Below are 20,904 nucleotides of genomic sequence, written 5' to 3'. Positions count from 1 at the left end.
CCGTGAGCCATGGCCGCTGAGCCTGCGCGTCCGGAGCCTGCGCGTCCGGAGCCTGTGCTCCGCAACGGGGGAGGCCACAACAGTGAGAGGCCCGCATACCGCAAAAAAAAAAAAAAAAAAAAAAAAATTGGTATTTTAGGGCTTCCCTGGTGGCGCAGTGGTTAAGAATCCGCCTGCCAATGCACAGGACACGGGTTCGAGCCCTGATCCGGGAAGGTCCCACATGCCGCGGAGCAACTAAGCCCGTGCGCCACAACTACTGAGCCTTGCTCTAGAGCCCTCGAGCCACAACTACTGAAGCCCTTGTGCCTAGAGCCCATGCTCTGCAACGAGAAGCCACCGCAATGAGAAGCCTGCGCACAGCAACGAAGAGTAGCCCCCGCTCACCGCAACTAGAGAAAGCCCATGCGCAGCAACGAAGACCCAACACAGCCAAAAATAAATAAAATAATTTTTTTTTTTAAATTGGTATTTTAGAAAGATGATAAACCTCATCTTAATTAAGAAAAAGATAAAACACTAATAGTCGAAGTCAGGTATAAAATAGGGACTTCACTACACTATCACTGCCCAAAAATACACACCACGCATTTTATTAGAGAAACCATCAGACTAATCTGGACAGAGGGACAGTCTACAAAATTAACCAGCCTGGACACTTTAAAACTGCCAATATCACCATAAACAAATTCATTATGTGAAACCGTCCTAGAATGAAAGAAACAAGAGACCCCTCAGCTAAATGCAACGTGTGATCCTGGACCTTAAACCACCGTGAAGGGCACTGAGAGGACTGGCAAATCATGAGTGAGGTCTGCAGACCATGGTTAAGCTTCCCAACTTTGGTAACTGTCCCCCTGATGTGTAAGTGGAAACACACACTGGGCACAAAGCGACAGGATGTCTGCGATCTACTTGCAGAGTTCCGGTTCAAGGGGACCCAGGGCAGAGTTCAGCACTCAGTTCTGAGCTGGAGAAGCTTCAACTAAGGAAGGCCTGCTCCCCGTCAAAGCCAAAGGGTTGGTGGTTGACTCTCCCCACACCTCCTGTCCCCCCACAGGACAGGGAGACCCCCAACCCATGAGAGCATCCGGAAGACCTGGAGCGCACAGACTGGACCTTAGCGGAAATGGAGGACAGCATGGCCCTCTATGACCTCAAGGCTGAGGTTCTTCCCAGACTCATCTAAGCAGACGCCCAGCTGGGGCGGCAGCTGGGAAAACAGGCCTGTTCCCTGGCCGGGCGGGCTCTGATGGCCCAGCCCTTTGCCCTGAAGAAGCGCTGTGGCCCTAGCTGGCCGCCTGGCCCTTCAAGGCCCAGAGGCTTTTCAACAGGTAGGGCAGACTGGCCCGACCAAGACAGGAGGGGCCAGAGTCCGGAACAGGAGAGCTGGGTTCCCAGCCTGGCGTCCCAACCTGGGATTGGGGGTCGGGCTCCTCTGAGCCTCAAAGCTCCCTCCCTCTCCCCGTCCCCCACTGCCTAGAGGAAAGGTCCAGAGACAGCTTCAACCACTTGCCTGTCCCCTCACCCTCACCTGGGCCAGCAGCCAGGGCTACCTCGCTGGAGGCGTCGTGGAGCCATCTGAACGCCGCTGCCCCTGTTCGTGGGGTCAGCGACTCAGGGAGAGGCCGCCCTTCGCCTGCCTCCCACGTGGGACGGGTCAACCGTGGCTGCTCCGGGGGAGAAGCCTGGAATCCCAGCCTGCTCCCCGCACCCTCGGCTTGCACCCGAGCCCAGGGCCCCGCAGAGGTGTGAGCTAGCTGCTTACCCGGAGAAGGAGGCAGCGCAGTCCACCAGACCGCAGGGCGGCACGGAAGCGGTCTCTGCGTCTCGTTAGCGGAATCCCTCTCCTGTTGCCCCTCGCGCCCCGCCCGCCTGCGCAGTGGGGGAAAGCGGGCCGCAGCTCCGCCTGTCGGCCCTGCGGGGCCCGGCTCCCCGACCCCGCACACCTGGGCCAGGTGCCCAGACCCGAGAGGCCCGCCCCGCCAACAGCGGCCCGTGGAGGCGGGTGCGCCCGGAGAGCCGCTGGCAAGGGAGTCTTTGCTCGGGCGCCGGGGCGCTGCCCGCGAGCCCAGTGAGAGGCCGGCGCTGGCGCGGGAGGGTGGGGGTGGGGGCTGGAGGCTGCCTCCCTCGTCCGCGCGGCGCCCCTCACCCGCACCCCTGCACGTGAACCCGCGCGCCGCGAGAGCCCGCGTGGTTGGGCGCCCACTTGATGGTGGCTCCAGCTGGTCAGGTTCCCGTCCCCTCTTCCCTCCAGAGACCTCACAGCAGTGGCAGGTCAGCTTCCCGGCCCTTCCCGCTCTGCGGAGGGCTGTCCGCACCTCTTCTGAAACTGTCTGCGGGCTCTTCCCGCCGCCCTCACCCCTCTGTTCCGTTTCTCCCCAAGCAGCTCCGCTCTCCACACCGCGCCACAGCGGTTAACAGCATGGGCTCCCCGCGCAGAGGCACGTCGGCCCAAAGCCGGCCTCGCAGCACTAGGACCCAAACCGAGTCCTCCTTAAACCAGCTCCCTTGCTGAGCTGGTGATTAATCTCTAACCAAAGCTTCATCCCCTTTCTTATACCCTCTGGCCTCAATCCTGTGCTAACTGAACTCTAATCAACCAGCGTCAGATGACTACAACTGCTGTTGTCAATAACATTGTTAATGTGCTAAAATTGCCATCACAGATGCCATTACCACACAAACTCAGGGTGTTTCTCCAGGGAAAGATGAGTTCACAGACCCCTGAGCCATGGGCCATCCGGCCAGAGAACCCTAAACCAGAGACGTCCTGACTCCCGGAACTACCATTAATCACAGAAATGATTAATCTCAGCCTCTCTGTTCTCCCCTTAAGAAACCCCCAACTCCAGCACCACCTGGAGGGGATCTGAGGCATGTCTCCACTCCGTTGCTTGGGGCCTGCAATAAACACTTACGTTCCTTCACCACAACCTGCTGTCAGCTGACTGGCTTTGCTGCACCTCGGGCGAGTGGACCTGAGTTCGGTTCCATACAGGACCCTCTCACTACAGGCTCAGTGCTGGCCCTCGGTGAACAGGTAGTAAGCAAAACAGAAGCTTTCAAAGTCTCCGTCTCCTTGGCTTTGCTCCTTCCCCTCTCCTCTCCCCCCAGCCCCTCTGCATCCTCCTTCCTCCTGCCCTGAGGCTGGCACTCACTCACCTGCCCGCCCGCGGCCCTAACCTGGCTGGCCCTCCCTGCTCAGCAGTCGGTCTCCTAGACACCCAAGCACTTATTCTCCTGAACTGCATCAACCCTGCTTCGTGCTGGAGCTCTCCCAGGGTGGAAATGGACCCTCCCGCTGCAGCTGGCTTCACATAATCTCAATCTCCCTCTCTCTCTCTCTCCCTCCCTCTCTCTCTCTCTCTCTCTCTCTCTCTCTCACTCACACAGAGTGGGGGGTTTGCAAGAGAGCAGATTAAAGGACCATCTTTCCCTCCCCAGCAGCACCCAAGCAAGGACATGAGGGTCAGGGAACAGGTATGCTTTATTACTTAGTTCCCACAGGTGATCATCCCACAGCACGAATCAGACCACCCACCTGCACTCATTTATACTTCACAAAGAACAGGTTAATGGGACGCAGGGCAGCTTCCACAATGACCCAGCCCCAAGGCTACAGGGCCAGAGAGAACACCACTTCTGCTTTGAGGCCTGGTCATTCCGGCAGCCCCCACCGCACCCCACTCCTCCAGACTCCTGACCTCAGAGGAAAGAGTAGACACCGGGTCTCACGCTAAGTGCCAGGACCCACAGAAGAGAACTGGGGAGTCCTCAAGTGGTAATTTCTCCCTTCCCACGGCCCAGCCTCCAGATGAAGAGAATAAGGCACAGTCGGTGGTGGAGAGGGAACAAAGCCAAGAACCTGAGCTGAGGACGGGCATCCTCAGACCACAGCCCCGCTTTTCCTTTCTCCCAGGCAGCTTAGTCTGGGGCGGATAGAGCTGAGGGTGGCAGGTCCACCCAGAAGACTGGGTCTGGGGACCCTGGCGAGAGGAGGCGTGGCCCCTGCCGTTCTGCCCCACAGGCCTTGACAGGGAGTCAGGGGGAAGGCCACGTGGCTCCTGCCCACTTTCCCCTGGTCCTCAGGCCAGCCCGGATCCCGGCGGGCACTGTTGGCCCTACCGAGGGTTCAGCTCCGGTAGCTCCTGAGCAGGTGCCCGGCGATCACCAGCCTCTGGATCTCACTGGTGCCTTCATAAATCTCAGTGATGCGAGCGTCACGGTAGTGCCGCTCGGCTGGCATCTCTGTCACGTAGCCCATGCCACCCAGGATCTGCATGGCCTAAGGCGGAAAGCAGGGGCTCAGGAGGAGAAGACCCCCACTCGAGGGGAAAAACAGGACAGGATCAGCCGGGGGAGGGGCAGCCGGCACACTCGCTGCTACTCAACCCTTGGGCCCTCCCTCGCCCAGGCACCGGGGCTCACCTGGTGGGTAACGGCAGTTGCGGCCTCCGAGGCAGCCAGCTTGGCCATTGCCGCCTCCTAACCACAGGGGATGGTGGCGTCAGAAACTCGACCTTGGGCGGAGCACCCCGCACATGGCCCTCAGCAGGGTGGGCCTGGGGGAGCCACCCCTTGTAGCAATAAACCCACGGGCCCAAGGAACTGGGACCCCGCCCAGAGGTTTCCCTCAGTCCCTCCACCACGAAAGCTCTGGGCCGTGCCCAGGGAGACCCCAGCCCCACGGGCACCTTGATGAAAGGCCTCTTGTTATCCTTCAGCACCGCAGCACGCCAGGTCAGCAGCCGGGCACTCTCCAGGGCCAGGGCCATGTCCGCCAACTTGAACTGCAACAACCCAGGCCCACCCCAGCAGTCGGTGTCTGCCCTCCCTCCCCTCTCCCTGCAAGACAGGAGGGAGGAGGGCAGAGGACACGGGAGCAGGTGAAAGCCATCTGGGAGGCGGAGCGGAAAGGCCAGAACTCGCTCCCTCCGCGGCACCGTGCCTCGTTACCTGGATGACCTGCAGCTTGGTGAGGGGCGCCCCGAAGGCCGTGCGGTTCTCGGCGTAGTTCACAGCACAGTCGAGGGCAGCCTGGGCGATGCCCAGGGCCTGGGAGGCGATGCCGACGCGGCCCATGTCCAGGGTTTGCTGTGAGGACAGCCCTGTCAGTGGCCGGCCAGCCGGGCCCCAGGGCCCCCGCCCCCGCGGCTGGGCTCACCATGGCAATCTTGAAGCCCATCCCCGGTTCCCCCAGCAGGTTGTCCTTGGGGATGCGACAGTCCTCGAAGATGAGGTTGGCAGTGGATGAGGCCCGGATGCCCAGCTTGTCTTCCTTCTTCCCTAGCGTGAGCCCAGGCGTTGGCATGGGAACCAGGAAGGCACTGATGCCCTGGAGGCCAGACGCGCCCAGTGACTTTTTCACCAGCTCGAGGCCACGCCCCTCACACAAACCACCACAGCCACCAGCTCCGGTCCCTTCCCTCCACCTCCCTCAGAACCTCGCGGTGACGCCCTCTGCCGGCTCCTCCGGGGAAGGCGCTGCCTGGGGAGGGAGAGGGACAAGGACAGCGCAAGTGCCCCAGAGCAAGAACAGCTCCATCGGACCAAGGAGGTTTGGATCTAGAAACTGAACATCTCACTGACCTCCCTTCGGGGTCCCCACCTTGTTCTGCAAGGATCTGTCCGTGCTGGCGAAGACCACAGCGGCCGAGGCCTCCCAGGAGTTGGTGATCCAGGCTTTGGTGCCACTCAGGACCCACGAGTCACCGTCTGCCCAGGCAGTGGTGGCGGCGGCCCCCGCGTCGCTGCCGTTCCCTGCCCCACACGCAGACTCAGAGTCCACCGCCTCCACCCTCCGAGGGCACCGCCACCAACTCACCCGGAACCCGGCCTCACCCCTGGCTGGTGAGCCAGACCCGGGTCCAAGGGATCAGGGTCTGGCTCCTGAGAGAAGGCTCGAGGGCCGCACTGGCTCCCACAGCTCTCGGGGTGGGGGGATGGGGGGGATGTGACAGCTGGGTGTCTTCAAGCCAAAGGGACCCCAGGGCCCAAGTCCCTCCCTCCCAGCTCAGCCGAGGCAAGCCCGGGCTCTGTGGCGATCCCAGCAGCCAGAGCTCCACCTCAGGCCCTCACTCCTGCCCTCCTGCCCTCCTGCCCCGGGAGGCAACGAGCAGCTGACCCAGCTCAGCAGCGGCCCCAGCCTGAGTCTGTCACCCCGATTCTGAGGGGAGGGGACAGGGGCAGACCACTGTCCCACGGTGATACCTGGTTCACTGAGGGCAAAGCAGCCAATTTTGTCGCCGCTGGTGAAAGGAGTGACCCACTGCTTCTTCTGCTCCTTGGAGCCAAACTTCAGGATAGGCCCCAAGTAGAGGGACTGGGGGGACAGTGCAGAGCGGTCGGAGGCCTTCCAGCCCAGAACACCTGCCCGCCCGCGTACCCACCCCCAGGCCTCCTCTCTCCAGAGGCCCACGCAAGGGACAGGTGCAGAGGCGGTCAGGGGCAGGGAGCCAAGGCCGGGCTGCGCCCCGGATGTGGGGCTGTGTGGCAGAGGGCCTGCCCACCCACAGGAGCTTCCCCTTCACCGGTGTATCCAGGGCCCAGGCGCGAGGCTCACGTTGTTGACGCTCATGATGACTCCAGTGGAGGCGCAGCCCCGGCTGATCTCCTCCATGGCGATGGCGTAGGCCAGGTAATCGAGGCCGGCACCGCCAAACTCCTCGGGCACATCCATGGCCATGAGCCCCAGCTCACCCATCTTCTTCACCTGGCCCCAGGGAAGGATGTCACGGCAAGGGCAGCTGCCGGGGGACGGTGCCCACCCTCTCCACCCCCAACCCTCCTGCCCCTGAGCCAGTGCCTGCAGAAACTCAGGTCATGTGGCCACATCCACCTACCCCGGGACCCCCGAGGCTGAGTCTGCAAGACAGCACCATTCATTCAAGCCGTCCTGTCCCCCAATTCTTCCCCAACTCTACCCTGTGTCTACAGACACAACCAGTGAGCAGGCAGAAGGCACAGGAAGGCTTTGGGGGCCTCTGAGGTAGGGAGCGGAGCAGGGCAGCACGGTGCCACACAGACCGTCTTTCAGTCCCTTACACATACCACACCTCCCCTCCCCAGCACAGGGCCTTTGCACATGCTGTGTCCTGTCAGTGATGCCCTTTATCAACTAGTCATTATCTCCTCCCGTCCTTGGGGCTCAGCTCAAGCATCACTTCTGCTGCATGGCCATCTCTGACCTCACTGAGTCCAATCCTTTAATCACACTCTCCTGCAGCATCTGTGCCTCTCCTTAGTGGTGCTTGTGCAGCTGTAATTTCACACCTATTCACGTGCTTGTTCTGATTAAGGTCTTTCTCCGTGACCACGAGGGCAGAGACAGTGCGGTTTTGTCCACTGCTATATTCCAATGCCAGTGAAAGAATGAATAAAGGGGAAGAAGCTTGGAATTTTTGACCTGGAATACCAGTGGTGGTCATCGTTAATTATCAATGCCCAACGCTGAAAAATGCTTTATGTGTACTCTTCAATTTGAGTCTCACCGAAGCTCTGTGAGGACAATGCTGAGTCAACCTCATGTCACAGGTGAGGAAACCGGAGCTCAGGGAGATGAAGCAACCAGTTCGGGGCAGAGCTTGTAAGTGGTGGGGCTGGGACTGAAACCCAGCACTGACTCCAGGACCTCAACCAGCTCAGACCCTTCAGCAGGTTCCTAGGACAGATTCCTTACCCTCTGTCAGCCTGCTCCCCACCTGGGAAACAGGGACCACAACAGAACCTGCGTAGCTTTGAGAAGAAACAACTAAAACCAATGGCCTCTATGCAGCAGGCTGGGGTAGAAGAGGGACCGTTGCTTTTCATTAGAAAATCATTTTAGGACTTCCCTGTGGTGCAGTGGTTAAGAATCCGCCTGCCAATGCAGGGGACATGGGTTCGAGCCCTGGTCCGGGAAGATCTCACATGCTGCAGACCAACTAAGCCCAGTGTGCCACAACTCCTGAGCCTGCGCTCTAGAGCCCACGAGCCACAACTACTGAGCCCACGTGCTGCAACTACTGAAGTCCATGTGCCTAGAGCCTGTGCTCCACAACAAGAGAAGCCACCGCAATGAGAAGCCCGCGAACCACAACAAAGAGTAGCTCCTGCTCGCCCCAATCAGAGAAAGCCTGCGCGCAGCAACGAAGACCCAACATAGCCAAAAATAAATAAATAAATAAATTTATAAAAAAGAAAAAAAAAGAATCCGCCTGCCAATGCAGGGGACACGGGTTCAATCCCTGGTCCAGGAAGATCCCACATGCCGCAGAGCAACTAAGCCCGTGCACCACAACTACTGAGCCTGTGCTCTGGAGCCCACGAGCCACAACTACTGAGCCCACGTGCTGCAACTACTGAAGCCCACACGCCTAGAGCCGTGCTCCACAACAAGAGAAGCCACCGCAATGAGAAGCCTGCGCACCTCAACGAAGAGTAGCCCCCGCTCGCCGCAACTAGAGAGAAGCCTGCGTGCAGCAATGAGGACACAACGCAGCCAAAAATAAAATATAAATAAATAAATACATAAGAAGAAAATCATTTTATATCATTTGATTCCTGTAACTGTGTTCTTAGACTATGCTGACTTCAATGAAGCAGATCAGTAAGAATGTCTGCCATATTTTCTCACTTGTCTATAATTAGTATTACTTCTGTGATTATAAAAGTTTGATTCCCCCTTCCCCAAATAGTACTTACTTCACAGAACTGTTTTAAGGACTAACTGAGACAATATATATATAAAATGCTGAGCCCAGTACCTGGCGCGAGGTGAGTGATCAGTGGTGAATGGCACTGTTTAAAAAATTTTATTGAAGTATAGCTGATTTACAATGTTGTGTTAATTTCTGCTATACAGCAAAGTGACTCCATTATACATCTATATAGTCTTTTTCGTATTCTTTTCCATTATGGTTTATCACAGGATGTTGAATATAGTTCCCTGTGTTATACAATAGGACCTTATTGTTTATCCATCCTATATATAATAGTTTGGATATACTAATTCCAAACTCCCAATCCTTCCCTCCCCTTGGCAACCACAAGTCTGTTGTTCTCTACTTCTGTAAGTCTATTTCTGTTTTGTAGATAGCTTCATGTGTGTTGTATTTTAGATTCCACATATAAGTGATATCACATGGTATTTGTCTTCCTCTGACTTACTTCGCTTAGTATGATAATCTCTAGGTCCATCCATGTTGCTGCAAACGGCATTATTTCATTCTTTTTAATGGCTGAGTAGTATTCCATTGTATATATGTACCACATCTTCTTTATCTGTTCATCGGTCGATGGACATTTAGGTTGTTTCCGTGTCTTGGCTATTGTAAATAGTGCTGCTATGAACACAGAGGTACATGTATCTTTTCAAATTATAGTTTTGTCTGGGTATATGCCCAGGAGTGGGATTGCTGGATCACATGGTAGCTCTATTTTTAGTTTTTTAAGGAACCTCCATACTGTTCTCCATAGTGACTTCACCGATTTACATTCCCACCAACAGTGTAGGAGGGTTCCCTTTTCTCCATACGCTCTCCAGCATTTATTATTCGTAGACTTCTTAATGATGGCCATTCTGACCGGTGTGAGGTGGTACCTCATTGTAGTTTTTTTTTTTTTTTTTTTTTTTTTTGGCGGTACGCGGGCCTCTCACTTTTGTGGCCTCTCCCGTTGCGGAGCACAGGCTCCGGACGCGCAGGCTCCATGGCTCACGGGCCCAGCCGCTCCGTGGCATGTGGGATCTTCCCGGACCAGGGCACGAACCCGTGTCCCCTGCATCGGCAGGCGGACTCTCACCCACTGCGCCACTAGGGAAGCCCCCTCATTGTAGTTTTGATGGGAAGTTCTCTAAGAATTAGCAATGATGAGCAAGTGAATGGCATTTATTATCATTGAGTGACTGGTAAGTTCTTGTCTTGACAGTGATGTCTGGGAGGAGGGGCACTGGTGAATCTGCTGAACTTCCATAATGGTTTGTGTCCCTCTATGAAACTGCTTGTTTGATTCTGCCTTGAGTTGTTCCCATGGGAAACTCCTGTAAGACTCTAAGCTTGGGGTGGGCCTGACCGTGCTCAGGGTCTCCGTGTAACACAGGGGAGGAGACGGCCAGTGCGTGGGAGGCAGAATGACAGCCCCCCAAAGCCGAGCACGTCCTAATCCCCGGGACCTGTGAATATGTTTCCTCACGTGGCAAAACGGACTCTGCAGGTGAGATTAAGCGAAGGATCGTGAGGTGGGGGGCTGCCCTGGATGATCCAGGGGGGCTAATGTCATCGCAGGGTCCTTGTAAGGGAAAGATGGAGACAGGAGGGGCAGAGAAGGAGATGGGACAATGAAAGCAGAGGCTGGAGTGACTGGGATGCTGGCTGGAGTGGGGGGCGGTCATGAGCCAAGGAATGCAGGCGGCCACTAGAAGCTGGGAAAGGCAAGGAACTGATTCTCCCCTAGAGCCACTGGAAGGGACGCAGGCCTGCCCACACCTTGATTTTAAGCCCAGAGAGACCCACTTTGGATTTCTGCCCTCCAGGAACCGTCGGATACTAAATGTGTACTATTCTAAGCCACTGAGTCTGCGGTAATTTGTTACAACAGCAACGAGAAGCTAGTACACAGTGATAAGTGAGACTCAGAGCTCCAAGGGATGTGTCATTTCGAGAATCGCTTAAAAAAAATTCTGTGGTCACCGCGCACCTGGGGCCAGCGGGGGTGATGCTGCTCAGAAAAGCTGCATCATTGCAGCTGGTGGGAATCAAGGAGGGGGTGGGAGTGGAAAGGAGACAGTGGTTGAGGCAGGGTCGTCCCTGAACACGACCCGGCGACTCACAACGCCCTGTGCCAGCAGGACTGTGGCCTCAGAACAGAGCCCCCCCCCCTTTTTTTTAATTTTCTTTGGTTTTTGGCTGCACTGCACAGAATGTGGGATCTTCGTCCCCTGACCAGGGATCGAACCCATGCCCCTGCACTGGAAGCACAGAGTCTTAACCACTGGACCGCCAGGGAAGTCCCAGAGCCCCTTCTGAACCCACACTTAGGGCCTGCAACAAACCTATTCCAGGGTGGAATAGTGTTTTATGGGGAATGCCTGTGCTGGGTCAGAAGCCAGGGCTGTATTCTACCAGGTGCCAGAAATACGCAGGGTCCCCAAGATTCATGCTCAGGCCTGGACAGGAACCCTGCTGAACTGCTTTCTCCGGCCAAACAGCAAAAGAGACTAAGCTGAGAAAAAAAAAAAAGCCCCAATTGTCTCACCCTACACGCTCCACCCATCTTCCCTGGACACTAAGACCCACCGCCTCTTCAGCCTCTATCTCCAGTACACAACCCTGGGATAAACGACAGATCAGCCGATCACACCATGACACCATTTCACCCCAAGAAACAGAACGGAAACCAAAATTCCCAGACGGAGTGTAGGCAGGACAAGGATTACCCCATTTTCCTGTCATGGAAGGGGGCTCACGTGCAGATGGTGCCAGTCCTGGGACACCTGGATGGGGAAGCCAGAACTCCTGGCACTCGTCTCTACACCACACTGCTGCCCTCTCGCTCTCCTGACAGTTCTCTCTGTCTGAATAAAAAGCCGTAGGAGTTCACAATGACTGCACCCAAGCGACTTCACTAGCATGCTGTTTCCCCCAACCTTTCTCATTCTGAAGTGGGTCTCGAGATTTCTGGCAATATGCCATGGCCGGCTGCAGGAACATTCTAGAAAAACATTGGAGACATGGACTTCCCTGGCGGTCCAGTGGTTAAGACTCTATGCTTCCACTGCAGGGGCCACAGGTTGGATTCCTGGTTGGGGAACTAAAATACCACATGCCACACGGTGTGGTCACACACACACAAAAAAAATTGGAGACAATGGCATTGGAGAGAAGAGACAGTACAATCAAAAGGAAGAAGAGGGGCTTCCCTGGTGGCGCAGTGGTTGAGAGTCCGCCTGCCAATGCAGGGGACACGGGTTCGTGCCCCGGTCTGGGAAGATCCCATATGCCGCGGAGCGGCTGGGCCCGTGAGCCATGGCCGCTGAGCCTGCGCGTCCGGAGCCTGTGCTCCGCAACGGGAGAGGCCACAACAGTGAGAGGCCCGCGTACCGCAAAAAAAAAAAAAAAGAAGAAGAAGAAGAAATCAGGGACTTCCCTGGTGGCGCAGTGGTTAAGAATCCGCCTGCCAGCGCAGGGGACACGGGTTCAAGCCTTGGTCCAGGAAGAAGATCCCACATGCCGCGGAGCAACTAAGCCTGGGCGCCACAACTACTGAGTCTGTGCTCTAGAGCTGGTGAGCCACAACTACTGAGCCTACATGCCTAGAGCCCGTGCTCCGCAACAAGAGAAGCCACCGCAACGAGAAGCCCGTGCACCGCAACGAAGAGTAGCCCCCACTCGCCGCAACTAGAGAAAGCCCGCATGCAGCAACAAAGACCCAATGCAGTCAAAAATGAATAAATAAATAAATAAACTTATATTAAAAAAAAACAGAAACAAAATAAAAAGCAGCAGCACACACACACAAAAAGACCGTATGTTCAGTTGTATAAATCATTCCTGATTTAAGCATGTTGATGGTAACTGGCTAACAGCTGCCAGGCTCCCTAATATTTTCTCCTAGCAGCCTGACCTTCAGAGCGACCTCAAGGGGAACCCCTCAGAGCTGCTACTCACGGTGGTTACTCTCGGTCCCTTGTGTCTGTGAACCGGGAGTCCAGACCTGCATCCCTGACTGGGCCAAGCCTGGTGGTCTCCAAACTCCCAAGAGAAAATGTGAGAAAGAGAAGGACCCCTTTCCTAGCAGAGTGAGCCTTCAGCACCTGCTGCCTTCATATCTGGGACACGTCTAGAGGACACTTCATATCAAAACAGTGCTTTTAAGTCACTTCTAAAGCTCACATATTTAAAAAATCAAATTTGTCCTGGGACAAAGTCCCAGGGAGTCCGGGACTTCCCACCAGGGAAGTCCCAGACTCCTTTTAGAGAATCAAATTCCCTAACTTGTTGAAAATTTGTTGCTTTATTCAAGGGGAAGGGGCCGCGGGAGCCACCTCCCCAGTTCCCACGCTGGGTCAGTGTGTGCTAAGTGCTGGGACAATAAGGACACTCAGGATGACTTAACCATAAAATTCAAGTCCACAAAGTTCAGCAAACATCTGCTGAATGCCAAGCACTTATGGAGGGCGAGGAGGTAGGGGCGTGAACAAGACCAATCCCGGCCTTCAGGGAGGCAACTGTGGGAAATAACTGTGACACAGGATACACACCATCACGTGACAAGTACACCCAGAGAATTAGGGATTATGAACGAACGCTCCTGAAACACAGAGAGATGAATTCTTGCCGGGAGAGGTGAGAGGAGGTGCCATTCAGGGGACACTTCCAGGGTGGAATTCACAGAAGTCTGTGCACATGAGGAAGAAGAAAAATGGACTATGATTTGAGAGGTTTCTATGCGGTTAACTATCATCTGAGATAGGGCAAGAGGATGAAAAGCAGGTTTTGCACCTGATATATTAAAGTTACTCAATAAGGGACTTCCCTGGCAGCACAGTGGTTAAGAATCCGCCTACCGATGCAGGGGACACAGGATCGAGCCCTGGTCTGGGAAGATCCCACATGCCACGGAGCAACTAAGCCCGTGCGCCACAACTACTGAGCCTGCGCTCTAGAGCCTGTGAGCCACAACTACTGAGCCCACGTGCCACAACTACTGAAGCCCATGTGCCACAACTACTGAAGCCTGTGTGCCACAACTACTGAAACCCGTGAGCCACAACTACTGAGCCCGTGTGCCACAACCACTGAAGCCCACACGCCTAGAGCCCGTGCTCCACGAAAAGCCACCGCAATGAGAAACCTGAGCACAGCAAACGAAGAGTGGCCCCTGCTCGCCGCAACCAGAGAAAGGCCCACACGCAGCAACAAAAACCCAACACAGCCAAAAATAAATAAATAAAATAAAATAAATTAATTTTTTAAAAAGTTACTCAGTAAACGTTCACTGAGTGAAGGAAAAGAAACTGGGTTCAGTTTCATACATATAAATATGCACATATAGGGACTTCCGTGGCAGCCCAGTGGTTAGGACTCCACACTTCCACTGCAGGGGCCCAGGTTCCATCCCTGATCAGGGAACTAAGATCCCACAAGATGCTCAGTGCGGCCACAAAAAAAAAAAAAAAAAATGCACACATACATTTCCAGGTTCCAGAGTCCAAAGCTGGTTTGGAAACACCATCTATTTCCTATTTCCTTTTTTTTTTTTTTTTTTTTGTGGTACGCGGGCCTCTCACTGTTGTGGCCTCTCCTGTTGCGGAGCACAGGCACCGGACACGCAGGCTCAGCGGTCATGGCTCACGGGCCCAGCTGCTCCGCGGCATGTGGGATCCTCCCGGACCGGGGCACAAACCCGTGTCCCCTGCATCGGCAGGCGGACTCTCAACCACTGCGCCACCAAGGAAGCCCCCTATTTCCCTTTATAACATAATAGCATTATAAACTCATAACTGTTTCTTTTTTTTTTTTTTTTCTTCCTCGGGGGCAGGGGTTAGGTTTGGACACAGAAAGAGTAAAGTTCCGCTTAGGTTACAAAACAAGCCAAGTGAGCAGAAACTGGCACTAGCTTTCCACCTCCTTCGTGGCCTGCCCACCTCTCAATTCTTCTCCCCTTGACTCTTCCCCAGTAAACCCACTTTTCTTGGGAGAAAAAAAATTCTTCAGGAAAAAAATATTAGCAATCACTAACTAGGGACTTCCCTGGTGGTCCAGTGGGTAAGACTCCGCACTCCCAATGCAGGGGGCCCAGGTGGATCCCTGGTCGGGGAACTAGATCCGCACGCATGCCGCCAACTAAAAGTTCCCGAATGCCACAACTAAGACCTGGTGCAGCCAAAGTAAATAAATAAATTTTAAAAAAAGAAGGAAAAAAAAAAGAAAGAAAGCAATCACTAACTAAGCATCTCCTGTAGGCCGGTGGGATTGGGGGTGGGGGAAGCTCAGAGTCTACATCTGGCTCCTCCAATCCCAGCTGTGTGACTGCTGACCAAGAAATGTAACCTCTGGCTTCAGTTTCCTCATCTGAAGACTGGAGATCAATGAAGTAACTGCCTCAGGGTGTTTTGTTGAAGATTTAATGGATAAGTACATGGAATACAGTAACCCCCAAATGATAGTTACTCCTGTTATTATTACTATCATCATTTTAAAACACTAGTGGACACACAGCACAGGGAGATCAGCTCGGTGCTTTGTGACCACCTAGAGGGGTGGGATAGGGAGGGTGGGAGGGAGGGAGACGCAAGAGGGAGGAGATATGGGGATATATGTATGTGTATAGCTGATTCACTTTGTTATAAAGCAGAAACTAACACACCATTGTAAAGCAATTATACTCCAATAAAGATGTTTAAAAAAATAAAAATAAAACACTAGTGGTATTATTTTTATTTTTGCAACCTGCCCTATTATCCCTGTGTCTACTGCTTTGATCCTTCTGCCTGTTTAAGCCCTGGATTCCCTTCTGTAATGGGGGGAGCTGTGACAGAGAATGATAAAAGCACAAAGCCAACCGGCCTCAATCCTTAGCGAAGGGAAACATTGAGCAACCTCTGCATCCCATCAGCCACCAAAACAAGGCAAGATCAGAAGATCTATTTCTCCCCCGAGCTCTACGACCTCAGGCAATTCCTACAACTGCTCCTACATCCACTAGACAAAGGAAATAATAGCAGGGCTCCTGATCACCTAACCAGATTACAGATATGAAAACACCTGTCCAAGATAAAACCAAATAAATGCTATCACTACTCTGAGCTAGGTCATGCATTCAGCAAGTCTGGACTGAGCAGCCTCCGGGTGCCAGAATGTGCCAGAAGGAAGGAGGCTGATTCTTTTGCTCTCTTCCTTCCACATCCATTTCTGCCACTATTTAGTGGCAGGATTAATTTGCAAACTTTCCCGCCCTACAAAGCAAGAGGACTGGTGAAGAGTTGGTTGGTAGAAAGCCTGTTTCTACTGCCAGCTTTCTTGCACAAAGCAAGTCTATGTCTGTAATATAATAAGTATTATAATTTGAGGGAATACAGGAAAAATAAATCAAGTGGTCTGTCATTTGGCCAGAAAAGCCCCAATATACAGCCATGTCTTGGACAACTGCTCTGAGGGCAGCTCCAGAGTGTGGCGGTATGGAGGATACAGGGGTAGTTTAGGCCCTTGACGATAATATTCCCGATTAGAACAGGGCTTCCCAGCTGGGCCTCTGGGACAAGCACGTGGCTAGTGGATGGAGCAGGGTTTTGGAGCCAATCACACCAGGTCTACTGGTCCATAGACAGTATGCCTTGGAAAATCACTTCACCTCTCTGTGCCTCAATTTTCTCAACTGTAATAAAAATAATAATAGTATTAATAGCTTCTGGTTTTCAAGTACCAGGCACCATGAACTTGACATATGTGATCTCCCACAATCCTTGCAAGCATTCCAGGAAGCCAAAAGGAGATTAGACGTGCAGCTGGGGATGCCCTCAGGACTAAATGAGATGACATGATTTCAATGCTTAACACCTAAACGTTGCCCAACTAATTTTGGTGCTCAGAATGCCACTTGCCTACCCCACTTTGAGCTCCTTGGGTATTCCCACAGTCCAGGCACAGTGCCCGATACATTGTGAACACACAACATTCACTAAGCTGGAAAAGTGGCCCCAGAGCCTATGAGGCATGTTAATGGTGATCACAACTCCTGGATTCCTCAGACTGGAAAACAGGCGTGGAGAAGAGGCCAGACAGACTGGCTCTTTCACAAGTTATGTACTCAACAAATACCTATTGAGTATACTATGTGCCAGACATCTTGCCAAGCCAGGGGATGGAGACAGCATGAACATCTCAAACCTGTCATTACAGATGGAGTGATACAACGGCACGGGAAGGAGGGGACTGACTGGGATCTCAGCAGCTGGCAGAAGACAGACTTGGGTTCAAACTTTAGCTCTGTAACTCATTAGCTCCATGACCTTGGGCACATTATTTAATCCTCTCATCAATCTGAGTTTCATCAACTGTACAAAAGGGTATGTAATAATGACACCTTCATCTCAATAGGACAGTTTTAAGAAACAGGTAAGCTAGGGACTTCTCTGGAGGTCCAGCGGTTAAGAATCTGAGCTTCGGGCTTCCCTGGTGGCGCAGTGGTTGAGAATCTGCCTGCCAATGCAGGGGACACGGGTTCGAGCCCTGGTCTGGGAAGATCCCACATGCCGCGGAGCAACTAAGCCCGTGCGCCACAGCTACTGAGCCTGCGCGTCTGGAGCCTATGCTCCGCAACAAGAGAGGCTGCGACGGTGAGAGGCCTGCGCACCGCGATGAAGAGTGGCCCCCGCTCGCCGCAACTAGAGAAAAGCCCTCGCACAGAAACGAAGACGTAACACAGCATAAATAAATAAATAAATAAATAAATAAATTTATAAAAGAATCCGAGCTTCCACTGCAGGGGGGACCAGGTTCTCTCCCTGGTCGGGGAGCTAAGATCCCACATGCCACGTGGTGCGGCCAAAAATAAAAAATAAAAAAGAAAAGAAACAGATGAGCTAACCCATCGGAACTTAGGACAATGCCGAGCACGTGGGCAGCAGTTTCTAAGCGTTAACTGTTACTATCAACACAACGCCCAGTACGTAGTAAGCATATCAACCAGCCACCATTATTACTGTTATTCCAGAAGTTACATCCTGGCTATAGGCCTCATTCTGGACAAGGGAAACCTCCAGGGCATTTTCTGGGTCCCAGGACCACCCCCCCACCCCCACCCCCCACTTAGGGTTCCTTGATTGCAGTCTCAGTGCATCTGGATGTCACTGTCACCAATCATCCTGGAGCTGATGGTACCCGTACTCTTAAACTCTCACCTGAGCCGCCGGGAAGCGATGTTCCTTGTCCACCTGGGCCGCAATGGGAAAGAGCTCCTTCTCAGCAAAGTCCCGGCACGTCTGACGAAGCATCTGGTGTGTCTCAGGCAGTTCCACAGACTGGTAGATGGTATGTAAGCAACGCCAGTCCCGAGGCCGGAGAGCTGCCAATGAGAAGAGTAGTCAGTGGAAGGGGAATGTAAGAGGTCTTGCGTAGTAGTAGTAGTAATAATAATAGTGATCCACTAACTGGGTGGTTCTCCACCACGGATGATTTTGTCCCCCAAGGGACATCTGGCAATGTCTGGAGACGTTTTTGGTTGTCTCAACCGAAGGGTGGTATGGAGTGGGTACAGGCCAGGAAAACTGCTAAACATTGTACAGGACAGATACCATGACAAAAAATTATAGGCCCAAAATGTTGATAGCGCTGCTGTTGGGAATAGCACTGAATGTCTACTATGCTTGCTAAACACTTTGTACAACGATCCCACTCAATCACCAGTATAACACCAATAACAGTAAGAGCACAGCTCTGTGACCTCAGGCGAGGATCCTAACTGCACAGGTTTCTCTAAATGTGGAGGACAGCAGTACTCAGCTCCTGGGCTGGGAGGATGAGATACTGACTGTAGCACTTAGCACGGGGCCTGGCAGAGACAGCTCTCAAAGAGGGTCCCCGTTATTATTATTCAGGGTGAGTGGGTCTTGACCAGGCAAAGGAAGCCCTGGCTACAGGTGTCACTGCTGCTACAGCTGGAGAGAAATGAGAAGATGGGAAAGGTACTGTACGCAATCAGCCACAAGCGCTAATACTGAGCCCCTGTAATATGCCAGGCACCTGTGATTTAATCCTTGTAACAACTCTATGAGAACAACAGTACTACTGTGGTCATTTTACACAAGAGCCAGCTGAGGCTGACAGGGGCCGAAGGTCACACAAGCAGAGTGTGGGTTCAATCCCAGGGCTGGCTGCCGAGGAATGGCGCACCCTGAACCTCCGCTGAAGGTGCAATGAACGGAGGGGAATGTGGGTGCAGCGGTGAAAACTGGGCTGGGTCAGAGCAGCTGCCGGGGCCACGCAGGCGCAAGGAGCAGCCCAACTGGGGCAAAGGCCGCGCCTTGCCGGAGGGGCACCGCCAGCCCGCCTGCGTCAGGCGAGAATCGGCCTCCGGGACCCACGCCCGCCCGGCCCGCCCCGCCCCAGGCCGGAGCGCACTCACCTCCGCGGACGGGGCCGCAGGCCCGGGCGAATAGCGCGGCGGCCATGGAGGACGGAGACCCGTGACTGCACTGGGTTTCTTCCCGGAGACCTCGGGCCGCCAGAGCGGGTTCCGGGCTGCGGGGGGCAGGGCCGGCGCGCGCTCGCGCTCCGGGGGCGGGGCCTGCCTCGGGTCCTCCTGAGCCCCGCCTCCCTCCCAGGAGATAAATCAAACTGTCCGGTGTTTGGGGAAGTCTCCGAAGTCGGTTCCAGGCCGATCTTAGAGCTCTTCGCGGGGGGGGCCCATCTCTCCTAAAATCCAATTCCGTGGCCTAAAAAGCCCTATCTGGACTTCCCCCGCCTCCCTCCCCGGCCCCACGCCCACCGTGCCCTTGCTGTAGCTTCACAGGGCAGCTTTTCTCTAATACTTGTAGCTGGTTCCTGCCTCCAAACCTTTGCAGTCACCGTTCCCTCAGCTGGAACTCTCCTTCCCTTCATCACTCGCTGAGGCCTGCCCTGACCGCAGGAGGCCAGTGTTTCCCCCAACACACTCTCCATCCCGTTGTTTTATTTATTCCTGGCACGTAGCATCTGAAATCTTATCAAGTCCCCTGTAAGTCTGAGCGCCAAGAGGGACAAGGATCTTGTCTTGCGCTGGTGCTCATTATGTAGACATGGGGAGTTGGGTTGCTGGGAGCTTGTGCAGGTGGGGTGGCACTGCTGCTTCCCTGTTCCATTGTGGTCCCACCGTCTCACTCCCAACTTGGGGGCAGACCCCCCCCACCCCTCCACCGGGAGCAGGGGGCACTGGTCCTTAGCGTCCGTCAGGACGTCTTCACCCTGCCCAAAAAACTACAGCGATTTCACTTGCCTGCCAAGGGTCTTGCATGGGCACAGGTGTGAGTCAGACTTCCACAGGCTCCAGACACCTCCCACACGCCCCCAGGAACCCAGTCTCTCCAGCTGCCTTTCTTCCCCCATAACTCAGCCAGGCGTCTGTCCCCAGCACTGACCCACACGCCAAAAGTTCTGTCTTCCTTCAAGACCTTCCTCTGCTTCCTGCAGATCTATTAAAAGATGCGGCAAAGTCTTTCAAATGTTACCTTGCACTTAAAAGAAATGCATTCAAAAGAAAGCCTCTAAATCCACAGTACTTTTACTGTCGTTGACAAATGCTCCGAAGCTTCCTCACCTTTCATTACCCTACCTGGGCACCAGGAAGAAAAGAGCAAGAAGCAAGAGAAAGGGGGAAATAAGTGAGTGATGTTTGTGGGCAGAGGCCAATAGACCTTCAGGTGCCACAGACCATCTAAACCAGACTTATTTTTAACTTGTATTTTTTGTGAGCTTAAACATGGATGTAAGTTTTATATGAAAAGTATACAAGTTTTCCAAAAGAGACACAAATCAGAAGATGGTCGCAAGGGGTTGGATAGAGGGAGGAAACGGACTGCAAACACCAGGCACTTGAGGGAACTTTCTGAGGTAATGGAAATGCCCTGTATCATGATTGTGATCATGTATCCATTTGTCAAAACTCATCAAACTGTACTCTTAAATGAGGTGAATTTACTCTTAAATGAGGTATAGTTAAAACACACCTTAATGAACATGTTTTAAAAACATGTATATACATTTTTAATTCTCAAAGCACTCCATCAAAATGTAAAGCAAAAAATACTACGCCTAAAGCTCAATACTGTGCCCTAATCACCCTAGAAATCAGCTCTACTCATTAAACCAATATTTACAGAAAGGCCACGTAAAGAAACTCAGAGCCCACCCCCGCTCCACACCTGCCCGCCCCATGACCCAAGGGGCC

At 53.7% G+C, this 20,904-nt stretch overlaps 1 protein-coding gene across 5 annotated transcripts in view; it reads right to left on the bottom strand.

Moving 5' to 3' along the window:
* The window catches only part of ACADS (acyl-CoA dehydrogenase short chain), a 37,779-nt gene extending 18,552 nt beyond the window's left edge, over positions 1-19,227 (bottom strand). For 2 of the 5 annotated variants that reach the window (XM_060119451.1, XM_060119452.1), the window contains exons 1-10: positions 19,105-19,227; positions 17,882-18,045; positions 6,566-6,715; positions 6,214-6,325; positions 5,612-5,763; positions 5,168-5,338; positions 4,960-5,097; positions 4,698-4,793; positions 4,432-4,488; positions 4,129-4,288 (exon numbers count right to left, since the gene is read on the bottom strand). In XM_060119451.1, coding sequence (XP_059975434.1) covers positions 4,136-4,288; positions 4,432-4,488; positions 4,698-4,793; positions 4,960-5,097; positions 5,168-5,338; positions 5,612-5,763; positions 6,214-6,325; positions 6,566-6,715; positions 17,882-18,045; positions 19,105-19,150 — 1,239 coding nt within the window. In that variant the 5' untranslated portion in view covers positions 19,151-19,227 and the 3' untranslated portion in view covers positions 4,129-4,135. The remainder of the gene's footprint in view (positions 1-4,128; positions 4,289-4,431; positions 4,489-4,697; positions 4,794-4,959; positions 5,098-5,167; positions 5,339-5,611; positions 5,764-6,213; positions 6,326-6,565; positions 6,716-17,881; positions 18,046-19,104) is intronic. The other 3 variants (XM_060119454.1, XM_060119455.1, XM_060119453.1) reach the window with 2 other exon arrangements.
* Positions 19,228-20,904: the final 1,677 nt, after the last annotated feature.

Source organism: Mesoplodon densirostris, chromosome 15 (assembly GCF_025265405.1).
Source record: "Mesoplodon densirostris isolate mMesDen1 chromosome 15, mMesDen1 primary haplotype, whole genome shotgun sequence".
In the NCBI taxonomy this organism is placed as follows: Eukaryota; Metazoa; Chordata; class Mammalia; order Artiodactyla; family Ziphiidae; genus Mesoplodon; species Mesoplodon densirostris.
Note: the sequence above shows the minus strand (reverse complement) of the source record. Positions and strands in the feature narration are given on the sequence as shown.